Source organism: Syngnathus acus, chromosome 10 (assembly GCF_901709675.1).
Source record: "Syngnathus acus chromosome 10, fSynAcu1.2, whole genome shotgun sequence".
Classification (NCBI taxonomy): Eukaryota; Metazoa; Chordata; class Actinopteri; order Syngnathiformes; family Syngnathidae; genus Syngnathus; species Syngnathus acus.
In genome coordinates this window covers 15,687,650-15,706,759 of record NC_051095.1, presented here as the reverse complement: position 1 = coordinate 15,706,759, position 19,110 = coordinate 15,687,650, and the positions used below count along the sequence as shown (strand labels likewise).

At 42.7% G+C, this 19,110-nt stretch overlaps 1 protein-coding gene across 1 annotated transcript; it reads right to left on the bottom strand.

Annotated features, from left to right (window-relative positions):
- Nucleotides 1-6,467: 6,467 nt before the first annotated feature.
- Nucleotides 6,468-14,695, bottom strand: reep2 (receptor accessory protein 2). Its single transcript, XM_037262292.1, has 8 exons — nt 14,380-14,695; nt 12,389-12,461; nt 11,064-11,140; nt 10,731-10,851; nt 10,516-10,629; nt 10,111-10,291; nt 9,455-9,618; nt 6,468-8,162 (listed from the first exon to the last, which is right to left on the bottom strand). Exons 1-8 carry the CDS (start codon nt 14,409-14,411, stop codon nt 8,094-8,096), a joined length of 831 nt encoding a protein of 276 aa, XP_037118187.1. The 5' UTR covers nt 14,412-14,695; the 3' UTR covers nt 6,468-8,093.
- Nucleotides 14,696-19,110: the final 4,415 nt, after the last annotated feature.

Here is a 19,110-nt window from a genome sequence, read left to right as displayed (position 1 = left end):
TTCAAAGGCTCTTCTTTAATACAGCACACACACATAAACACACACATTCACCAATAAGGCACCAGTGTCAATCTCAAGGCCTGTGGGCCAGTTTATGTGCGGCAATTTTTTAAATCCAGCTGTAAAAACACTGAACAATTGCATTTTGGTAATATCAGGAGCAACCATAGCCTTGATGTGGCCCCAATGAAAAGTAGTTCACGACACAGTAGTTCCTGTCCAATTATTACTCCATTTTTTTAGTCTAATTTTTAAATTAACGATTCAAAACAAGCTAAATGAGAGAAGTGAAAATGACACAGAGATAAGAACCACCTTTTCCATGCGACACATAAATTGTGTTTTTCTTCCTGCATGTTTCGCTAGTGGCTTTATTTATGTATTTATTTATGTATTCATTCATTCATTCATTTTGCTGTGTATACGTATTTATCAATACAGTTACAGTATTATTTTGTCAAATGCACATCAATATATTGAGTTGTGTGCAAAAAACACACTAAAAAGGTAGCACAAAAAGAATGGAGTAAAAAAGGAAAGGAGTCAAAGTTCATTTTCAAAGAGATCCTTCCTACGTTTATTGCAGTAGATGTGCATTTTCATCCCGCGTGATAACAGCAATTTCATTCTTACACCTGTTTAATGCCCATTTGTTGTGCTTGCACTCACTTCAATGTGTTAATACGACCATTTGTCTGCTGCGTTTTTATGGAACACTGTGAATCATTGTGTTCTATTATCAACCACATTCTGTTCCTGATCATTACATCCATTCTTGCCTGGTTTGTGGTGCATGCTGTTTGTGCCTGTCATGCAAATTAAAATTCCCTGTTGTATCCCTCCCTTATTAAAGCACTTATTGGAATGTTAATTAAATTCTGCTTTATGTTACATTATTATGCATTTATGCTACAATTAAGCCAGAGTGTGTCTCATAAAGATCCAACACCTGAGCTATCATAATGCGTTTATGTTGCCCTCTTTTTTTTTTTTTGCTACCTTCTCTCTGGCCTCCATGTCAGCACATTGAAGCTCAGTGGAGTTCTTGTGACTCACCCCCTCCTGTTTAAGTGAAGGTATGCGTGTGTGTGTCTGTTTGTTTATTGCCCTGGCATGAGGAAACAAAGTGGCTTGCTTTCACTCCACACCCTGTAAGGTTGTCCCAGGTAGATCAAGATGAGTGTGTGTCACTCAAACATGACTGCAGGATTTCCTCATTCTCAGTCTAAGGGCTCAGGTGATGACAGGCAGGTGCGGCCATACGTGTGCATGATATGGTCTACATACCAAAAATAGCATTTACAGTTCCTGTCACATGGATCAATAAATCTCTCACACAAAAACGTGGAATTGTGGAGGAGAGTTTTTGGGATGCGTTTTAGAGGTTTTGGGGTGTGGATGTTTTTTGGGTGTGTTTGAAATTTTTGGGGGTATGAGTGTGTCTTTTTTGCATATGTGATATTTTTGTTGAAAATGTTTACTTTTTGTGCAATTATAAACGAGGGGTTCTACATGCATGTGAGTGACAGGTATTTTAATCTGAAATATCTTTTGGTGGTCAAATTTTTGCATGTGAGTAACAGTTTTTGCTCTATTGGTGCATTGGTTAAGTTTTGTGATTGGGGTGTTTTGCCATGAGATGTTTTTTGGTGTATGTGAGAGGTCTTTTGATGTTTATGAGACATTTTTGATCGCGAGTAAGAGTAAATTTCTTTGGATGTGTCCGAGTGATTTTTGGTGCATGTGACAAAGGTATGTGATACGTGAGTGTTTTCTGGGGTGTACGATTTTTTAAGCAATTTCTTTAGGTATGAGTGAGATTTATTTGACGGTGTACATGACAGGTATATGGGTCATACACAGGCCACTTTGGACTTTCATTTAAATTTCAATTATAAAGATGGAGATACCAGCAATATACTCAACTCTACTGGCACTGTTATAAATTGTGGAGGGAAAAAGCATATATGTACTATAATGTCTCCTTTAGAATTTTGTCTTGATGTGTAAAGCATTTTCTTTAGATGTGACACCTCATTTTTGGAATATGCGTGCCTATTTGAACTCTAGCCCGCGAGTTAAGGCAAGTTCCACTTATTTAGCTTTGTTCATGTAAAGTATGCATGCATACAATATCAAAAGGTCTTACAGCAACATTTCTGTATTGCTCACAGCATTAGGAAGAGATGGGAACTTCAGCGCGGCCCCTTGTTAAACCTCCCCATGTGCAAAGCACGCCCGGGAGAGGATATCCTCTTGTCTGAGCGTGTAATGTAGAAAATTCCCAACCTGGAATTCACCCCCTTCAACCCCACCCATGGCTGCACTGCCCACCCCCCACCACCACCTTAAATCTGTCTCGGTTATGTAAAACGCAAGGCGAGGAGGATGGGAAAGGTCCCCTGAGAGCAACGTTGTCATCATACATTAAACAGCACCCCAGGTCTGACTAAACAGCGGATCATTAATAAACTATGAGTGGTTAAATATAGACCCCCACCATTCCCCACTTAGCCTCAGAGTTCTCGTTCTGACAAGAGTCTCTCCATATGGAGAACAGCAGAGGATGTCTGCTCTGTCCTGCCTTGTGATGCGAAGCTCATTTTGGGTTCAGCACCAAGGAGAGCACCATTAACACAACGGCAACGGTGTGTGCGTGCGTGCGTGCGTGCGTGCGTGCGTGCGTGCGTGCGTGCGTGCGTGCGTGCGTGCGTGCGTGAGTGAGTGAGTGAGTGAGTGAGTGAGTGAGTGAGTGAGTGAGTGAGTGAGTGAGTGAGTGAGTGAGTGAGTGAGTCCACTCAAAACACTTATTTCTGTAAACACAAGCCCAGCTAAAAATAATTATGTCAAAGTTACATTGCACCATTGCTGGTGTTTTTCAGGCTGCCCATCGCTCACGCTGTCCATCATCTTCAGTTTTTTCTCTCTGCTGGATTCTTTTTCATTGCAACCCCTCAACATCTATCACTCCTTCCTGACCTCTCTTTTAACACTCTCTTCCTCACCACGTGTAATGTCAGCGCCTCCCCTGTCTCCATCGGCAAACATTTCAAAGCTTCCTCACCTCATTGCTCCTGTAAACACTTCCCTTTTCCACCGCCTTCCTTTTTTGCTCTTTCCTAAGGAGTTCTATCCATCCTGCTGTCTGATTAAAGCTACGAGACGACTTTTTACTCTTTCCCCTAAAGGGCAGGTGGATTTCTTTTTGTGGGCCTGAAGAACAAGAAAGATGAGTGGAATTCCAAACCCCCAAAGAGGGATTAGGAGGATGGGACAAGAGAAATGAGGGATGCATGGAGCGTAGAGCATACCTTGACAACATTGCGCATAGCCGTGAACAAATCTGGAAATTGGTTTCATGATGGAGTTAGTACCAAATGGTAAGGCTTTCACTTTTTTACCTTCAAGGAATGCTTGGATGAATTCAGTGAAGACCACCAAACACCCTTGGGATGAACTGGAACATATATATGGTTGAGCTATTAGTGACTTCAGCCCTCAGAGACAATAATGTATTGTAGGAAGTCTTCCCAAACAGTGTGGAAGCTGCAGGGATAACTTTTATTCTTGAAAGAGTGGAGCCTCTTTCTTTGGCCGGGAAGTAAGCCGACTGTGTTCACTCGCACGATGGCGCAAACACCCGTTCCTACCTGTGCCTTTCTACAAAAACACAAAAAGAAAAAGAAAACTCCACGCTGTGCACAGTTAGACTGTGCTTTGCACTAGCCTTGTAATGGGCACAAAACGGGGCCCAGAGAGAGGGCCAACTAGATTTCACACACCAATCAAAATGGCATCTGCAAGGCACAATAATGAACAGAATTTGGGAACCGAAGACAATTAGCAAACACATTCATATAGATGACATCACCACAGTTAGTAACAGGCAAGACGGTTTTAGATACCAGTAGCCTCCACGCTCTGAGTGTGAAGCAAGTAAATATTAAATCTTTATATTTGCCTGTTAAGAACCTTACCTTAAATGTTTTAAGTGTCTACTTTTCAAGGAAGCAATCCACATTCTTTGGAATAAGCCTGTTTATCACTTTCACCTAAAGGCAGCTAAAAACATGGATGATTTTCCAAAGTAAATTAATTAGACAGTGTTGGAAGCTCCTGAAGGCTGTGAAGGTCAAACACTCCACCCCTGCTTAGTCGCCAATTGTCTGTCTGCCCAATCCAGTGGAGCAGGTCAGGGTTGGCCAAAGAATAGTGAAATTTATGATGCTCTCAACCCAGACAACAACAGAAAGATGTTGCATCTCAAGAAGAGAGCGGTGGCCTCCTTGCAGTCAAGTAGGCTGACAGCCAGGTATGAAAAGGAGAGAGGAGCTGTGAAGTTGTCAGTGGAGGAGAAATGGACGAAGGCTGGCTGGAGGAGATGATGCTCAAAAGGTGAGCCAATCTTCCTGCTCACTTGACCCCTCCAATTACCACAGTGCCGCTTAATTAGTGCAGAGGTAAGCTCTGGTAATTACCACATTGTGTCCCCGACAAAAGGCTACACACGCACACACAAACATGTTGCTATGGATACCTCCCCTTCCTATCTATCGCTGCGCTGGAGGAGAGAAGATGGAAATAGATGAAAGAGTTTCGGGGGGGGAATAACAAGAAGTGGAGACAGAGAGAAGGCAAACAAAAAGGCTATAAAGGCAAAGCAAGAAGTAACAACGTTTAGTTCAGAGAGGGTGGTTGGCGGCGTGTCATCCGCGTTAACAACTAAGTCTGTCGAAGAACGACAGTTGAAAAAGCAGTCATCAGGTGCATTAGTGAGGGAAACGCTTCGTGTTCAGTCCGCTGCTCACAAGCATTCCAGCTGGTAAAAAACAAAGACGGAGCAGCTCAGATATGCACATGTTCGCAATAAGTTCACTGATACAAGTAATAAACCAATTTCTCAGATTCCTGCAGTCTAACCCTGTAAATATGTTACCCAATTATTTAACATAAGCGCTGTGCCAGAAAGGAAAAAGTAAGAAAAATAATTGACAATAGGGACTAGATATAGCCAGCAGCGTCATTTCATGAGGCGCTCGGAAGCAAATAAAGTTCTCTATATCATGTTTATTGCTTAAATGGGTTTGCTGTTTTTTTCATTTGGGCTGAAAATTGGTTCCAGCATTGCACTTTTCTTTACTTTTAATAGAAATTGCAAGTTTTTTTTTTTATACCATACCAAATCCCTTCTTAACAAAATGAAGCCTTTGATGGGCATGGCTGGCTGCATGTGTTTGTACAAATCAATGAAAGAGTATTAAATTAGCAATTTTTAACTAATTAAATTGGTGATCATACATGATTTTGCTGTGGATGTTGATTTTCTTTCTTTTTTAAATACCATAATTGCAATGTTGTCCGGACAAAATTAGCTTACATCCCTGCTTTACAAGCTCAATAATACAAAGTACAAATGTTACGATACGATCAGAGAGATCTTAATTCGATCCTTCTATTGCTTAATGACTCCCTCTACTTCCCACATATATCTGCATTTTCAGATAGTGTCTTTTTTGCTATGCTACTGAAGTGATTCAATAACCGGAGACAAATTCCTTGTGTGCTTACATGTCCAATAAAGATGACGGAGTTGGATTCTGAAGTTCCATTTAACACACTCACTAAAGCAAGAAAAGGCTTTCTAACCAAAATCCTCTCAAATGCACCCACTTGCTGTATTGTATGATTCAAAACGACACACAAACGTCTCCTTATTTTAGATGATGCGTTACGTAAGCTGTCGAGAAGTGTATATCTCAGAGGCACAGGGACACAGTGGGGGCCCTCCTCACACTTCAGCAGCCTCTAAAAGGTTACATCGCGACGCATGGCAGGGTTAAAAGACATGACCTTAGGTGCCGCAAACACCGCATGGCCTACTCCGCGTCAAAAGGTTCATAAATGGGAATGAAAGTTCCCCAATCCATGTGTTCAACATACTGGCACATTCCTGCACATCAGATGGCAAGCACTCGGTGGGCTGCCCTCCGGAGGGAGAACGCAAACTCGCTGGGCTTTATCAGGTTGATGGCACCCCCAAGTGTTCAGAACACACATTACACGTCGTTTGCTAGTAGTGGTGGTTCTCAATTTTTTTAATCTTTAATCAAGTAGCACATGACATTAATTTACATTATATCATGTTTATATATTTTATGTCAGACCTTAGGGGTATGAATTACTAATACTCTAATTTGAAACCTTAACCCTAGTTTGAAACTCTAACCATATTTTAAAACCCGTTTGAACCCCAACCGGTTTGAAAACCGAAACCTAACTTAAAACCCCATTTTAAACACTAATAAAGTTAAAAACATACAAGGAGAAAGTTTTTTAAAAATTATTCAAATTACATGAATACTGTAATCTAAAATATGTCAACAGTTATGCTTACTTCAGGTTGGTTAAATTTAACAGATTTACGTATTCAATATTTTTGGAGAATGAACATGAAAAAAGTCCATCAATTCTCTTTTAGTAGCACTTTTATTACTGATACATGAGTATCGATGATTCCAGTACACACACCTTTGCGTTTCACAATGAGTTTTGAGAATTTGCACAACTGTACATGAGAGAATCTTGGTGTACAATACTACTTCAAAAAGAACGTAAACAATAAATAACTTTTTCTTAATGGTTTTGTTATTCATAGTATTCCAGCAATAGGTGCAGCAAGACCTTTCAGTCAGTCTGGGTCTAAAGGGGAGCAGAGTGTCAATGCCAAGATAAATAAACATCACAACTTAATTTAAAATGGAAATAGAGTTATTCTCTATTTGCAAAACCAGGTATGACCGAGAGGTTGAATTAAAAATGGTGGATGAGTAAACAGATGAAAGCCCAGAGAATAAGATAAGGCAAGCAAGCTCGCATTGTACTATTTACAGTCATCTATTTACATATTCAGTCGTAGAAACGGACTTTGTCGCCCCCTACTGCTTCTAACTGGTTTCACACTTTCAGCATCGCGCTTCAAATCCCATTTAGGGGATCAGCCTAAGAAAACTAAACCCATCAGAGCCTGTGAATCCCCCGTGCACGACAAATACCTCAGCCAAGTCCAGACACTCCCTCCAGATAGAAAACAGAATGGGGATGAGAAAAATAAATTGCCATAAAAGAGACAACTTGAACTACTTTGTGCAAAACAGTAGTCAGCGCTTAGCAATAGGAATGATGTGAATGGCTCCAACTATTTTTGATAGTGGTTGTCTGTATTATAGGCACGCTTTATCCTAGCTCAAAGGACTTTTGGCAAGAGGCGGGGACTGATTGGCAGCCAATTACAGGGCACATACACACAAATAACCATTCACACTGATATTACTACCTCTGAGCAATTTAGAATTTTCAAATAACCTAACAGGCATGTTCATGGAATGCAGCCGGAAGACAGAGTAAATTGAGAACACGCACACAAAGAGCGAGAGAACATGCAAACTCCACAGGAATGAACCATTGTAATAGCATTTTCATGAATCTGTCCAAGTTAAAACATGGAAAAACTGTAAGAATTTATTAGCTTGTGCCACCCTTAAAGAATTGAGAAAAAAAAAAAAAGTCAATGAAAGGCTGCAACAGCAACTACAGTAAAGTACACAAATAGTTGGCGAGGAAGGATGCCGGTGCTGAAGCGTGAACCTTAGACTCACTTATCGGAAAACATATTCTAGGCTGGGTGAGCCACAGATTAGATCCAAAGGTTAAAATAACTCAGAATGGGATTTTATTTATTTTTTGTGTGTTGTATGCCTAACGCATGTCACTTTACACACTGGTCAGGTTACTTTGTCAGCTATTACACTTCGTCACAGTGTACATCTAAACCGAGAAAGTAACACAAATATATAATTTAATTAAAAGGTTAAACGAACTACTGGGAAAGCGCACGTCACAGTGAGACAAATTCAGAGAACCACCAAGTCCCCCCCAAAAGAACTGAAGGGGCAACTATCAAAACTAAAACTAAATGCAGACAGCATTTGGTGCTTATGTTGCGTTTGTGTGTTCATGTGAAGACCAGACATAGGAGCGGATGCTGTCAGGCTGTGGATGTCGAGAACGTCTGCCTTGCAAACAGACAGAGGCCCTCACGGAGGGGTCTCTGCACTGGATGTGGTCTTTTTCTTTGGTGCCTTCTTCACTGTCTTGCTTTGCGTCTTCCCAAGGAAGGAATGGGACATGAAAGAAGAGACCAAAGAGAGAATAAAGATCAGCCGGTGAAGTCGCGGGACAACATAGACGCATATGCAGTATATTGTGGCGACACTCGACCAACGGTACCATCCGCACATTGCGACAGAATGCAAATATCATATGAGAACCCTGTTCCAAGCAAATAAGAAGTTGTACAAGTGAATTTGCATTGGGACTTGTGTTTTCATCGCCAAATGATTCCCGAGCGCGGCACCGCTGCTGCTCACTGCTCCCCTCTCCCCCAGGGGATGGATCAAAATCACACGGGGATGGGTTAAATGCAGAGGACAAATTTCACCACACCCAGATGTGTGTGTGACGATCATTGGGACTTTAATCTTTTCACTTGACAAAGTGGGACTCTCAATAGGCAAGGTACTGATTTACTTAAAACACCTAGGTATTTGCAGTAATGAATCATATAGGGAAACAGGAGTTTTTAAAGTAGGTGGCGAAAGGAATTTGTCTTGTTTCTCACCGCTTAATTGTTGTAACGCCAGCCCCACTCTAAATGAGGTTTCTAGTCTTTACTGAGTAACCTATACAGAAGTAAGATCTGTTACTAATTTTAAAGCAGCTTCCTCTCTCGATCTGGAGCACTTGTAACAGACCTAGATAATGTGGAAAATCATTGTCATGACCTTCAGTACTCGATATTTTCTATTGTAGCCGAAACAATCCTTCCGTACTTTCTATGACAATAAGACCAATATTATGCAGAATTTACACTTGAAGAGGTAGTGGCTCATGTAGACGGTAAAATAAATCATTCAATTCACTATACTCTATTTTAAGGAAAAAAAAAAAAAAATCTCACATTCACAAACAGTGCTGGAAGAAATAGAGTCAAGAGAAATGGTATGAAATGAAGGGTTGGTGGGGAAAATTTTTTTTTACAAATAAGCCTCGATTTTACGCGCTTTGATTCTACATGACTTTCTGTCTAACGCGATTTGGTCATGGACCCCAATTTTTTTTCATTGTAAATACATTTTACTACTAACCTTGAAACATTTGGAAAACAACACGTAGCCACCACAGAGACGGCCATTGGTAAGGACTGTTATGGTAATTCTGATTATGCTAACAAGATTCGACGGCCCTACATGATCACTGGTTAGAAATTCAGGTCATGGATTCCATTAAAGTGATGGGGTTAACGCCATTCCCAAATTCTGGACCCCAAAACCTACTACTTCACTGTTCATAGTCAACTTCTTTTGACAGTTGCAAGACAGGCAATGTGAGTGTATACCTCCGTCTTTGCAGCAGGTTTCTTGGTTGTCTTTGTGGCGGTGGTCCGCTTGGGGGCCTTTTCTCCCCCATCCTCATCGGAGTGTTCAGTTCTTGCATCTGACTGGTCTGAGCTGTGTTGGGATGATATCTCGTCGGCAAGGGCCGTGGCAGCCATAGAGCGAGCTGTGGATTTGGATTTAAAAAAAAACAGGACACGGATCATATTTTTTGCTTTTACCTTTGATTCATTTTTAAAATCGATGCAACATCAACTGCCTGAAATTTTTGCTACTCTTAAAGGCTGTGAAGTGATTTTGTTAAATTCCTTCCAACAAAATGGAGCAACAGCATACATTTTACCACATTTACTACAGTACTAGTATGGAACACCAACCACAGAAATATTTTAATCCTCATACCAACATTTTTTACATTAGTTTTATTTTCGACGGGTTGCTCTTGTACACGTCTGTGTGCTTTTTCCTGCATTTAGTCCAGATTTTGTAAGGGCAACACAGTCATTTTTCATTGTGTTTAATGCAGTCCTACAGCATTTTAACACTAACATGCACAGAAAATATCAAATTGACACCGGGCCCAGGTATCCCCATCTCAGAGCGGTTGACATCCAGCTCAATGAGAATTCATGCAGCATATTTGGACATGTGGTCTTACTCTGTCGTGCAGCGGTGCTCTTGGCCCGGGGCAGTGTGCTGGCCCCTGAGCTCATGTCATCCACTGAGTCTCGCCTCATGCGGCCATCTGACGAGCGCAACGACAGCTCATGCTCTGTGTTGATGAGTGTCAGGTCCTGCATGCTAAAACTGCGCAGCTTGTCTGACAGCACACCCTGTCCCTGCACAGCAATCAACAAAACACGCATCAGACATGACAACAAATGATAATGATTCGAATGCTGGGGCGAAGACATCTGAGAAATAAATATCTATAACTAGATGCATAAATAGCTACAAAGTAGATGTTCTTGTCACCGCCCCAATGCAAACACCAAAAAATAAAAATAAATCAAGTGCAGCATGTTAAGGCTTTAAAACACAATTAACGGCAGCGCACCCTCACCTTGGTGGCTGCAGTGACTGCAGCATTAGCAGCCAAGTTGAGACCCCTCTTTCCAAACCTCATCATGGTCTCATAACTCCTGTCTTTGGCCTGTGCAATGTAGTCATCTATCTCCTGCAGCAGATGTGAGGGATGAATAAACAAAGGAAGAAAGAAAACAATAGGTCCAAAGATAAACTGTTCAATTAGGATAGCATCCAAGTGACTGGCTTTACCTTCTCCTTGTTGGACAAGGTTGGGTGGACAAACTTGCGATAGAGAACACTGGAGCCCTTGGTGTATGGGGACAAAAGCCAGATCACAAAGGCGATCTTCAGCTCAAAGTAAAAAGGAAACCTGTGCAATGAAACCCAACAAAGAGAAATGAGAGTTGAAGCCTTACTCACTGTAAGCTCATTTAAAAAATGGTTAGTGACTGTGTTAAAAATATCCAGCACGCGGAGCACTGGAAACACATGAATACATCAATTGCTATTACATAAGCGCTTATTTATTTAAAGCACACAGAGAATGATGATCTGAGCAGTCATGTGCTGCTACCAACTCACCATGATAGAAACAAGTCTGTGGCTGTCTCCGCAGTGGAGAACAAGGCAAATACTATCCAGTACATCATCCACTTCACCTGAAAGCATGGAAACACAAACAGGATAAAAATTATGAAGGCCCCTGAAAGCCTTTCGGTGAATCACGTGCCAAGGCCAGTCAGTGGCGGTTAATAAGATGTGCTCATGCTAAATGCACCATTCATGTGAGTCATGTCATGCACATCAGTATGCATGGTTTCATTTCCCAAAGACACAAACGAAATAGAGGTCATCACTGCACAAAATTGGGTCACTTTAGCTTCCAACAACATTAAGACATCCATCAAGTCTATATGCATGGGGAAAAAATGGTTGAATCCGGTGACACCAAAATGGAGCAAACAGAAATCTAAACCGTTCTAAAAATGGTGTCCTTCACACACTCCCCTTCTTATGTTGCCGTCTGCTCTAGACACGGTAGAGAGAAAGGGGATGGTTGCTATGGTAACTTCTCAGGAAGGAGGAGATTGTTTTCTCGTGTGAATTCAGGCGTCAGGCCAGCATGCTGCTGCTCCTGCCCCTCCCCTCACGCTCATCCTTTGCAGTGATGAGGTAAGCAGGGAGGACCCCTTCTGTTTAAGACTCAGCCATGCACCGACTGCTCTCGACGAGCCGCAATCAACTTTTCAAGTTTACAATTGCAGATAATGGATAAAGAAAGTGAACACATTCCTGTTAAATTGAACTCATTTCTATGTACTATAGCAGATACTTTGCATGCCTAATGAGATTGAATACAAAAATAGTATTTAGCCAGAGGGGCAAAATACAAAAACAGCTGTTAGTGTGATGCAACTACTGCACCAACAATGAACAACAGTTAAATTAGCACCGAATCTGACTGTGTTCAAGCATTACTGTTTTAGCAAATGTATAATTGACAAAAGAGCAAGTGCAGCTTCCGTTATTGCCGATGAAGTACATTCAAGTCAAAGTCTGTCTAAGTCTTGCTTTACTTCAACTCCAACATTGGGGACATTTCACTACACTTGGACGAGAGTAATGATGAAACACAAGCCTCTGTGTTATCAACGGTTCATGTAATTGAATACATTTAAAATGACTAAAATTTCAATGGTCAGCAGGCCCTGCACCAATTGAAGAAAAACCTGGCCTGGAGTTTTGTTCAACACTGCTGACAAAGGGACCAAACACAAGCCAGTAAGAACTCCTCAGTGGAGGTAAATACAGTTGACAGCAACCTGAGGCTAAACATCTTAAAACTGGAACACTAGCGAGGGGTCAAAAATGATACACTTGATTTTGTAGCTCGCGGTGAAACTTACATATTCCTTCACATTCTTCGTTTTGACAGCCTTGTATGACGCGTACGCTGGGTAGAGCGTCCCAAAGGCGAGGCTAGGAAAGAAGAAGAAAAAAAAGCAAGAGTGACGCTTAGAGGACACAAAATGACAACAGAGCCTCTTTGGTGGACTCTGAAACCTAAAAAAAACAAATGATGAGGTGAGCCCTATTTTATCTCGAAGTATTCTCGATTATCAAGCCCTCTGTGAGATGGGGAGTGGTTAGTCAAAACACAAACCTGATACACAGAGTCGGGAAGTCAGATAAGAAGTTTGCCATGGGTGGGCTACTGTGTGATTGGGGGCTTTATTGCTGATGTGCATTCATTCGTGTTGATGGAACAGAGGCAGCCGGATAGCAACAAAGAATGACAACTTTTATCAGGACTGTATTGGAGTGGCCTCAATTTCCACCCTTGCTCTTCTCCTTTGTTGTCACAAGCATTTTGAATTTCTGACTGGTAGGCTCAGCTGCATACTTTTCAGTTTCCTTCAGTGCTGTCTATTTTTAAGTATTAAAGAGAGAGACCACAATCACGTCTTGGGATACAGTCCATTCACCTCTACTAGTTGGAGGGCACATCATTGACCGATTGGTTGCCAACCAACTGCTTCAAGCCCCAAACGTCAGAACAGTGGGGTGAGACATGTTCATCACTTGACCACCGTGCTGTTTGGCTTTCTCATTTAACATTGAGAACCGCACCCTGTAGTACACCAAGGCCAAACAATCCTAATTTCTACACTGTCACTGAAACCTTTTTCTCACAGGATTCATGCATTATTCTCAGAGAACTTCAGGAAATTGTGGGGAAACAGCCTTGGTTAAATAACTACTTTTTGTTCTTTTACCTTCATCTTGCCTGCATTGCTTACAAGATCATTGAGGTTTTGTATAAAACACGAAAAAGCCCCCTCACTTTGTGTTACTGTCCAGACATTTTAGACAATTCTATTCCTCAAAGACCAGAACCAAAGATTCCAAGGCAGGCTCTCTCTTGTTAGGTGTCACAAATGTTGAGTGAATGGACTGAAACCAAAGACTTCGTAGATTTCCAAGAAATCTTAACTTCCAGTGAGTCTTGATTATTTTTTTATAAATCGGTGCTTATAGTACATAATCTTGCTAGTAGAAAGTTGCTAGCCAGCTGTTGGTATTCACAGCGCATCCATTGCTCGGACGTTGGTCTTCATGATCAGATGCAGCAATGTAGAAAAGACAGATGGATGCTATCAGAAGGTACCCATCTGCAAACTCTGCTTATGCAATCTGAGGAAGATAATCTCAGGCAAAATGAAAACCACTGATATTCAAACATCTTGCGAGTTTAGAGGATTAAACTGGCACTTTATCTGGCTACACAATACAGAGAGAAGCAATGCAGCAGCATGACTTTAGTCGAGTCATTCCCCGTCGATATGGGGGCCTAAACACTTGACTCACCCTGGAACGTCCTGTCATCCATCCCTTCATCACAATGCTGTTTAATATCTGCTTTTATCAGCTGAGGGGCTGCAGTCAGGGGGGGCATCCGTTTACTGCCTTGTCATCATATTTGATCAACAAATGTTAGACATATTGAAGCTGAGAATTTCTTTTAAACAAAATATACCCTTGGTAAGTTTCCAATGCGTTTACTGCAGCGAATCGGGCTATCTGGAGCTGCTTTAGTTAGGGAAAGCGAGAACAACTCCTGCCAATAATGCTGTCGGGTCAGATGGTGGCTAGCGGTTAGCTACCAGGCGAATGCTAGCTCGCAACGCGTCACAATGATTAATTAGCGGTTGAAATAAGATGAAATTGAAATGGCAGAATTGTTTATTACTGCGTTGGCTGAGTAGGCTCATAGCTTTACAGTTGTCAGGCGAGACTGCCTTGTGATTTGGCGTCCAGCATCAGGCGGATGAATGGAGCCGCCGCTCAGCTCTGCTAACACTGGACCACCACAACAAAAAACAGCACCACTACTCACACAACCATCCTCGAAATCATCCACGACACCATCTTGCTAGACCTCCGGCCGCTTGCCTTCTCCGCCTCGGGGTTGAAAAGGAGACGAGCTAGTGGGCTATGGGCGCCCCCATACCGCTCGTGGACGCGGCTTGTGGTGAAGAAGCTGGGGGACAGGGGAGCCTACCGCCAGGTGTAGGGAGACAGCAGCCCAGGATGTGCTGCAGTCTTTGGCTGAAAACTGCTTTGCGTCGTGGAGTGAGGTTGCTGTCAGTGCAGCGAGGGTGCTCCTTAAAGGGACACCAATCTGAAATGGACTCAACTTTTTGCTGCCCCTCCCATTCAGTCACACAAGGAGGGCGGGCCAGAGCTTCCATGGGGTCCTGATTCGTGTTGGCTCGTGAGTGAACGATTCGTTCAAAAGAACGGATTTCTTTTCAGTGAACGAGAGTGAAGTGATTCAAGAGTTCAAGTTCAAGAGTTCAAGAGTTTTTTATTCGCCATGTTTGAGCGTGCCAAACAAGGAATTTGACTTCGGTAAATCACAGCCTCTGTTCAACATTTAGGTGAGACTAACAACACTCAGGACATGTGAAATATGGCAAATATTCTCAAACATCCCCTGATCTAAACTCCCAAGAGGGCAAGGAAGAACTTCGTTCTTTTTTCAGTTCATATGACTTCAACCAGTAGGTGTCGGTAATGCGCATTGAAGCTGGTGCCACCTCGCCGTAAAACAAAACGAAGAAGAAAATGACGTAACGGATCTGTGAGTGAACGAGTCAGTGAGTGATTTGCATTTCCAGTTCATCGCGAGAACGGATCAGTGAGGGAACGAATCCTGACTTTATCGTTCGCGAACGAGTCAATGGGTGAACTGCCTGGGCTAATGTTACCATTGCCTGATGGGAGCTCAGCATCAGCAGTCATGCGATGTTTGGATGCTTTAAGGCAGGGGTCTCAAACTCCAGTCCTCGGGGGCCGCATTCCTACATGTTTTCCAAGTTTCCCTCGGGTGTGTTTAACGAGGGAAACTTGGAAAACATGTAGGAATGCGGCCCCGAGGACTGGAGTTTGAGACCCCTGGCTTAAAGCTAGGGTTGGGGTTAGATCTAGGTTTAGGGTTGGGGTTAGAGCAGTGTTTCCCAACCAGTGTCACAGGTGTCAAGCGCTAGTCCTCGGGGCCGCGTTCCAACATGTTATCCAAGTGACCCTCGTTAAGCGCACCTGCGGGAAAAGTTTTTGGTCACTTTCACGTTCCGCAGGAGCTAAAACTTTTCACGCAGGTGCACTTAACGAGGGAATCACATGGACACTCCATTAGGTACACTGCCATTTTCAAGTGTACCGAATAACAGGTCACTTTATTAGGGAAATACACGAGGTGAATCTTGGAAAACATGTTGGAATGCGGCCCCGAGGACTAGAGCTTGACACCTGTGACCTTTGACCATGATATTTCCCTAATAAAGTGGCCTGTTATTAGGTACACTTGAAAATGGCGGTGTACCTAATGGAGTGTCCAAGTGACGTCACAACTCAAACAGCCAATCAGGAGGTGGGGGTGAGGGCGGGTGTGGCACTTTTCACTTTCACTTAAGCTTTTTCCCTATTGGCCTGTGATGCACATCACGAGTACAAAAGAGTACATTCGACCATTGCCTGTCATATCAGAACAGCCGACTGGTTAGTAACACGGGCTCTTGCTTGGTAAGATCTTGGTTCAATCCCAGGTGCGAGTTAATGCTTAAATGTGCTTTTATTGTGCAACTAACCCTTTATTTATTTATTCTTTTTTTTTTTTTTTTAACCTCGTGTAGTGTACCTATTGAAGTGTCCATGAGGTGTACCTACACATGTTGTCATATAAAGCAGTTAACCAAATGTCTGATTTTTATGTTTTAATTGGCGAATATAAAAACAAGGAATAAAACACCAGACAATTTTTAACATAAATGTTTATTAAAATAATAACAATAAAAGTACATTTCATACCGGCAATCCAATGTGAAATTGCAGTAGATATATTGGATAACAATATTTAGGCGTGTATATGCATAGACGTTATTTAAAAACTACTACAAGTGTTACCCAAAGAGAAGCATAATCTCCCCGTTGTTGCATAACGGCGCATCCCTTCATGCAATAAAGTTAGCCGTTAGCTTGGAGAAAACGCGCATAAAAGTGGTGTTTCATTGAGTGCTTCTTTCTTTCCTTGACAAATCTACATTCTGGCTTCCATAGTTCACGCCAGGAGACGCAACACATTCACTGACTGATCCGTTGATGCACGGGAAGACAGTTGACCCATTAACTCGTTCGCGAACGGGAAAGTCAGGATTCGTTCCCTCACTGATCCGTTCACGCGATGAACTGGAAATGCAAATCACTCACTCACTGACTCGTTCACTCCGTTCAGTTGGTGAACGGGAAATGCAATTCACGACTCGTTCGTGAACGGGAAGTCACGTCATTTTCTTCTTCGTTTTGATTTACGGCGTGGTGGCACCAGCTTCAATGCGCATTACCGACACCTACTGGTTGAAGTCATATGAACTGAAAAAAGAACGAATCACTTTAGGAAGTGATTCGTTAAAGTGATTCGTTCACTCTCGTTCACTGAAAGAAAATTCGTTCTTTTGAACGAACGGTTCACCAAAAAAAAACGGATCAGTGTGTGTGTGGGGGCGATTCGTTAAACGATTCGTTTGAACGAATCTTCTGAGTAAACTGATTCTAAAGATCCAGTTCACTTAAAATAACTGGAATGCACATCACTAGTCCTGGTGCAAAATGTGCTTTTTGCGGCCCTATTATTTTCTTAAGAAATTATAGTGAATCAGTATTATTTACTTTAATTATAGTAAATCAGTAAACTGCAAGAGTTAATTTTTTTTGCAGCGGGTAAAAAAGATGACTGTGTGGCAGAACGGAAGAACATGTCTTAATTCCATGACTGTCTACCAACAACTGTGGCTACAGACAATTCATCAAAGATGCAAAGAGAGCATGACCTCACGAAAGGACAAACAGATCACCCCACCCCTAACTGTAGGCCTGCTGGATGAGCGGCCTCGCACTGAGGTCCGCCACAACTGTGGCTATGGTGGTTGAGCGTTTACACATTGACGCCTTCTTATTTTTTCTGATTTTAATACCAAAACACCAAAAACCAAACTATTTTGGTGACTATATGATAGGCCTAATGAAATGCTTGACATCAGGTAGAGGAAAAGGACAATTCAAGATTCAAGAGTTTTTATTCGCCACGTTTGAGCGTGCCAAACAAGGAATTTGACTTCGGTAAATCACACCCTCTGTTCAACATTTAGGTGACTAACAACACTCAGGACACGTGAAAAATGGCAAATATTCTCAAACATCCACTGATCTTAAACTCCCAAAAGGGCAAGGAAAAACTCAAAACTCCAGCTAGGGGAAATGAGAAACCTTGAGAAGAGACCACAGATGGGAAGGTCCCTCTTCCAGGATGACCAGGCTGCAATGGATGCAGAGAGGACACATAGTACAAACAGTGTAGACAAATTCAAAAAAGGTGTGGAGAGCAGCATGTTATTGCACAGTAATGACTCTGAGACTCTAAGAGTGGTGTGAGTTCATCAGAGCAACAGCCTGGGGGAAGAAGCTGTCTCTGTGTCTGCTGGTTTTGGCGTATCGAGCTCTATAACGCCGTCCGGAGGGGAGTAGTTCAAACAGACTGCAACCTGGGTGAGAAGGGTCTGTAGAGATGTTCCTTGCACGTTTCCTGGCCCTGGACAGGTACAAGTCTTGGATAGATGGGAGGTTGATTCCAATGATTTTTTCAGCAGTCCTGATTGTCCGTTGCAGTCTGTGCTTGTCTTGTTTGGAGGCCGATCCAAACCAGACGGTGATGGAGGTGCAGAGGACAGACTGGATGATGGCAGTGTAGAAGGTCTTCAGAAGCTCTCGCGGCAGGTTGAACTTCTTGAGCTGTCTCAGGAAGTACAGCCTCTGCTGGGCCTTCTTCCGGACAGAGTCTATGTGGCCAGTCCATTTCAGGTCCCGAGAGATTGTGGTTCCCAGGAACTTGAAGGTGTCTGTGGAGAGAATAGTATTACTGCGGATAGTGAGGGGTAAAAGTGGTGAAGGGTCTCGCCTGAAATCCACCGTCATCTCCACGGTCTTGAGCGAGTTCAGCTCCAGGTGGTTTTGGCTGCACCAGTGGACCAGCCGCTCCACCTCCTGTCTGTACGCAGTCTCATCACCGTCCTGGATCAGTCCGATGAGAGTGGTGTCGTATGCATACTTCAGGAGCTTCACAGGAGAGTCACCTGAGGAGAAATCATTGGTGTAGAGAGAGAAGAGCAGTGGGGAGAGGACGCACCCCTGAGGGGCTCCAGTATTGGTGGTCCGGGTGTCAGATGTGATGCCCCCCAGCCTCACACGCTGTCTCCTGTTGGTCAGGAAGCTGGTGATCCACTGACAGGTGGAGGCAGGCACCGCAAGCTGGATGAGCTTCTGTTGGAGGATGTCAGGAGCGATGGTGTTGAACGCCGATGATGAATTGCGTCTGGATCACCCAGCAACTTTTTGTTTTGCTTTATATTAACCTTGTGGACTTCATGCTGTGGGTTTGTCTGCTTGGAATCTTTAACATCTATAAGAGCTGATGCTCCTCGATATAATGTTTAACTCAAATTTCATTAGTTAAAAGAAAAAAAGTGAAGCGGGTGAATGGTAACTTACATGCGTACACACACCCACACACAGC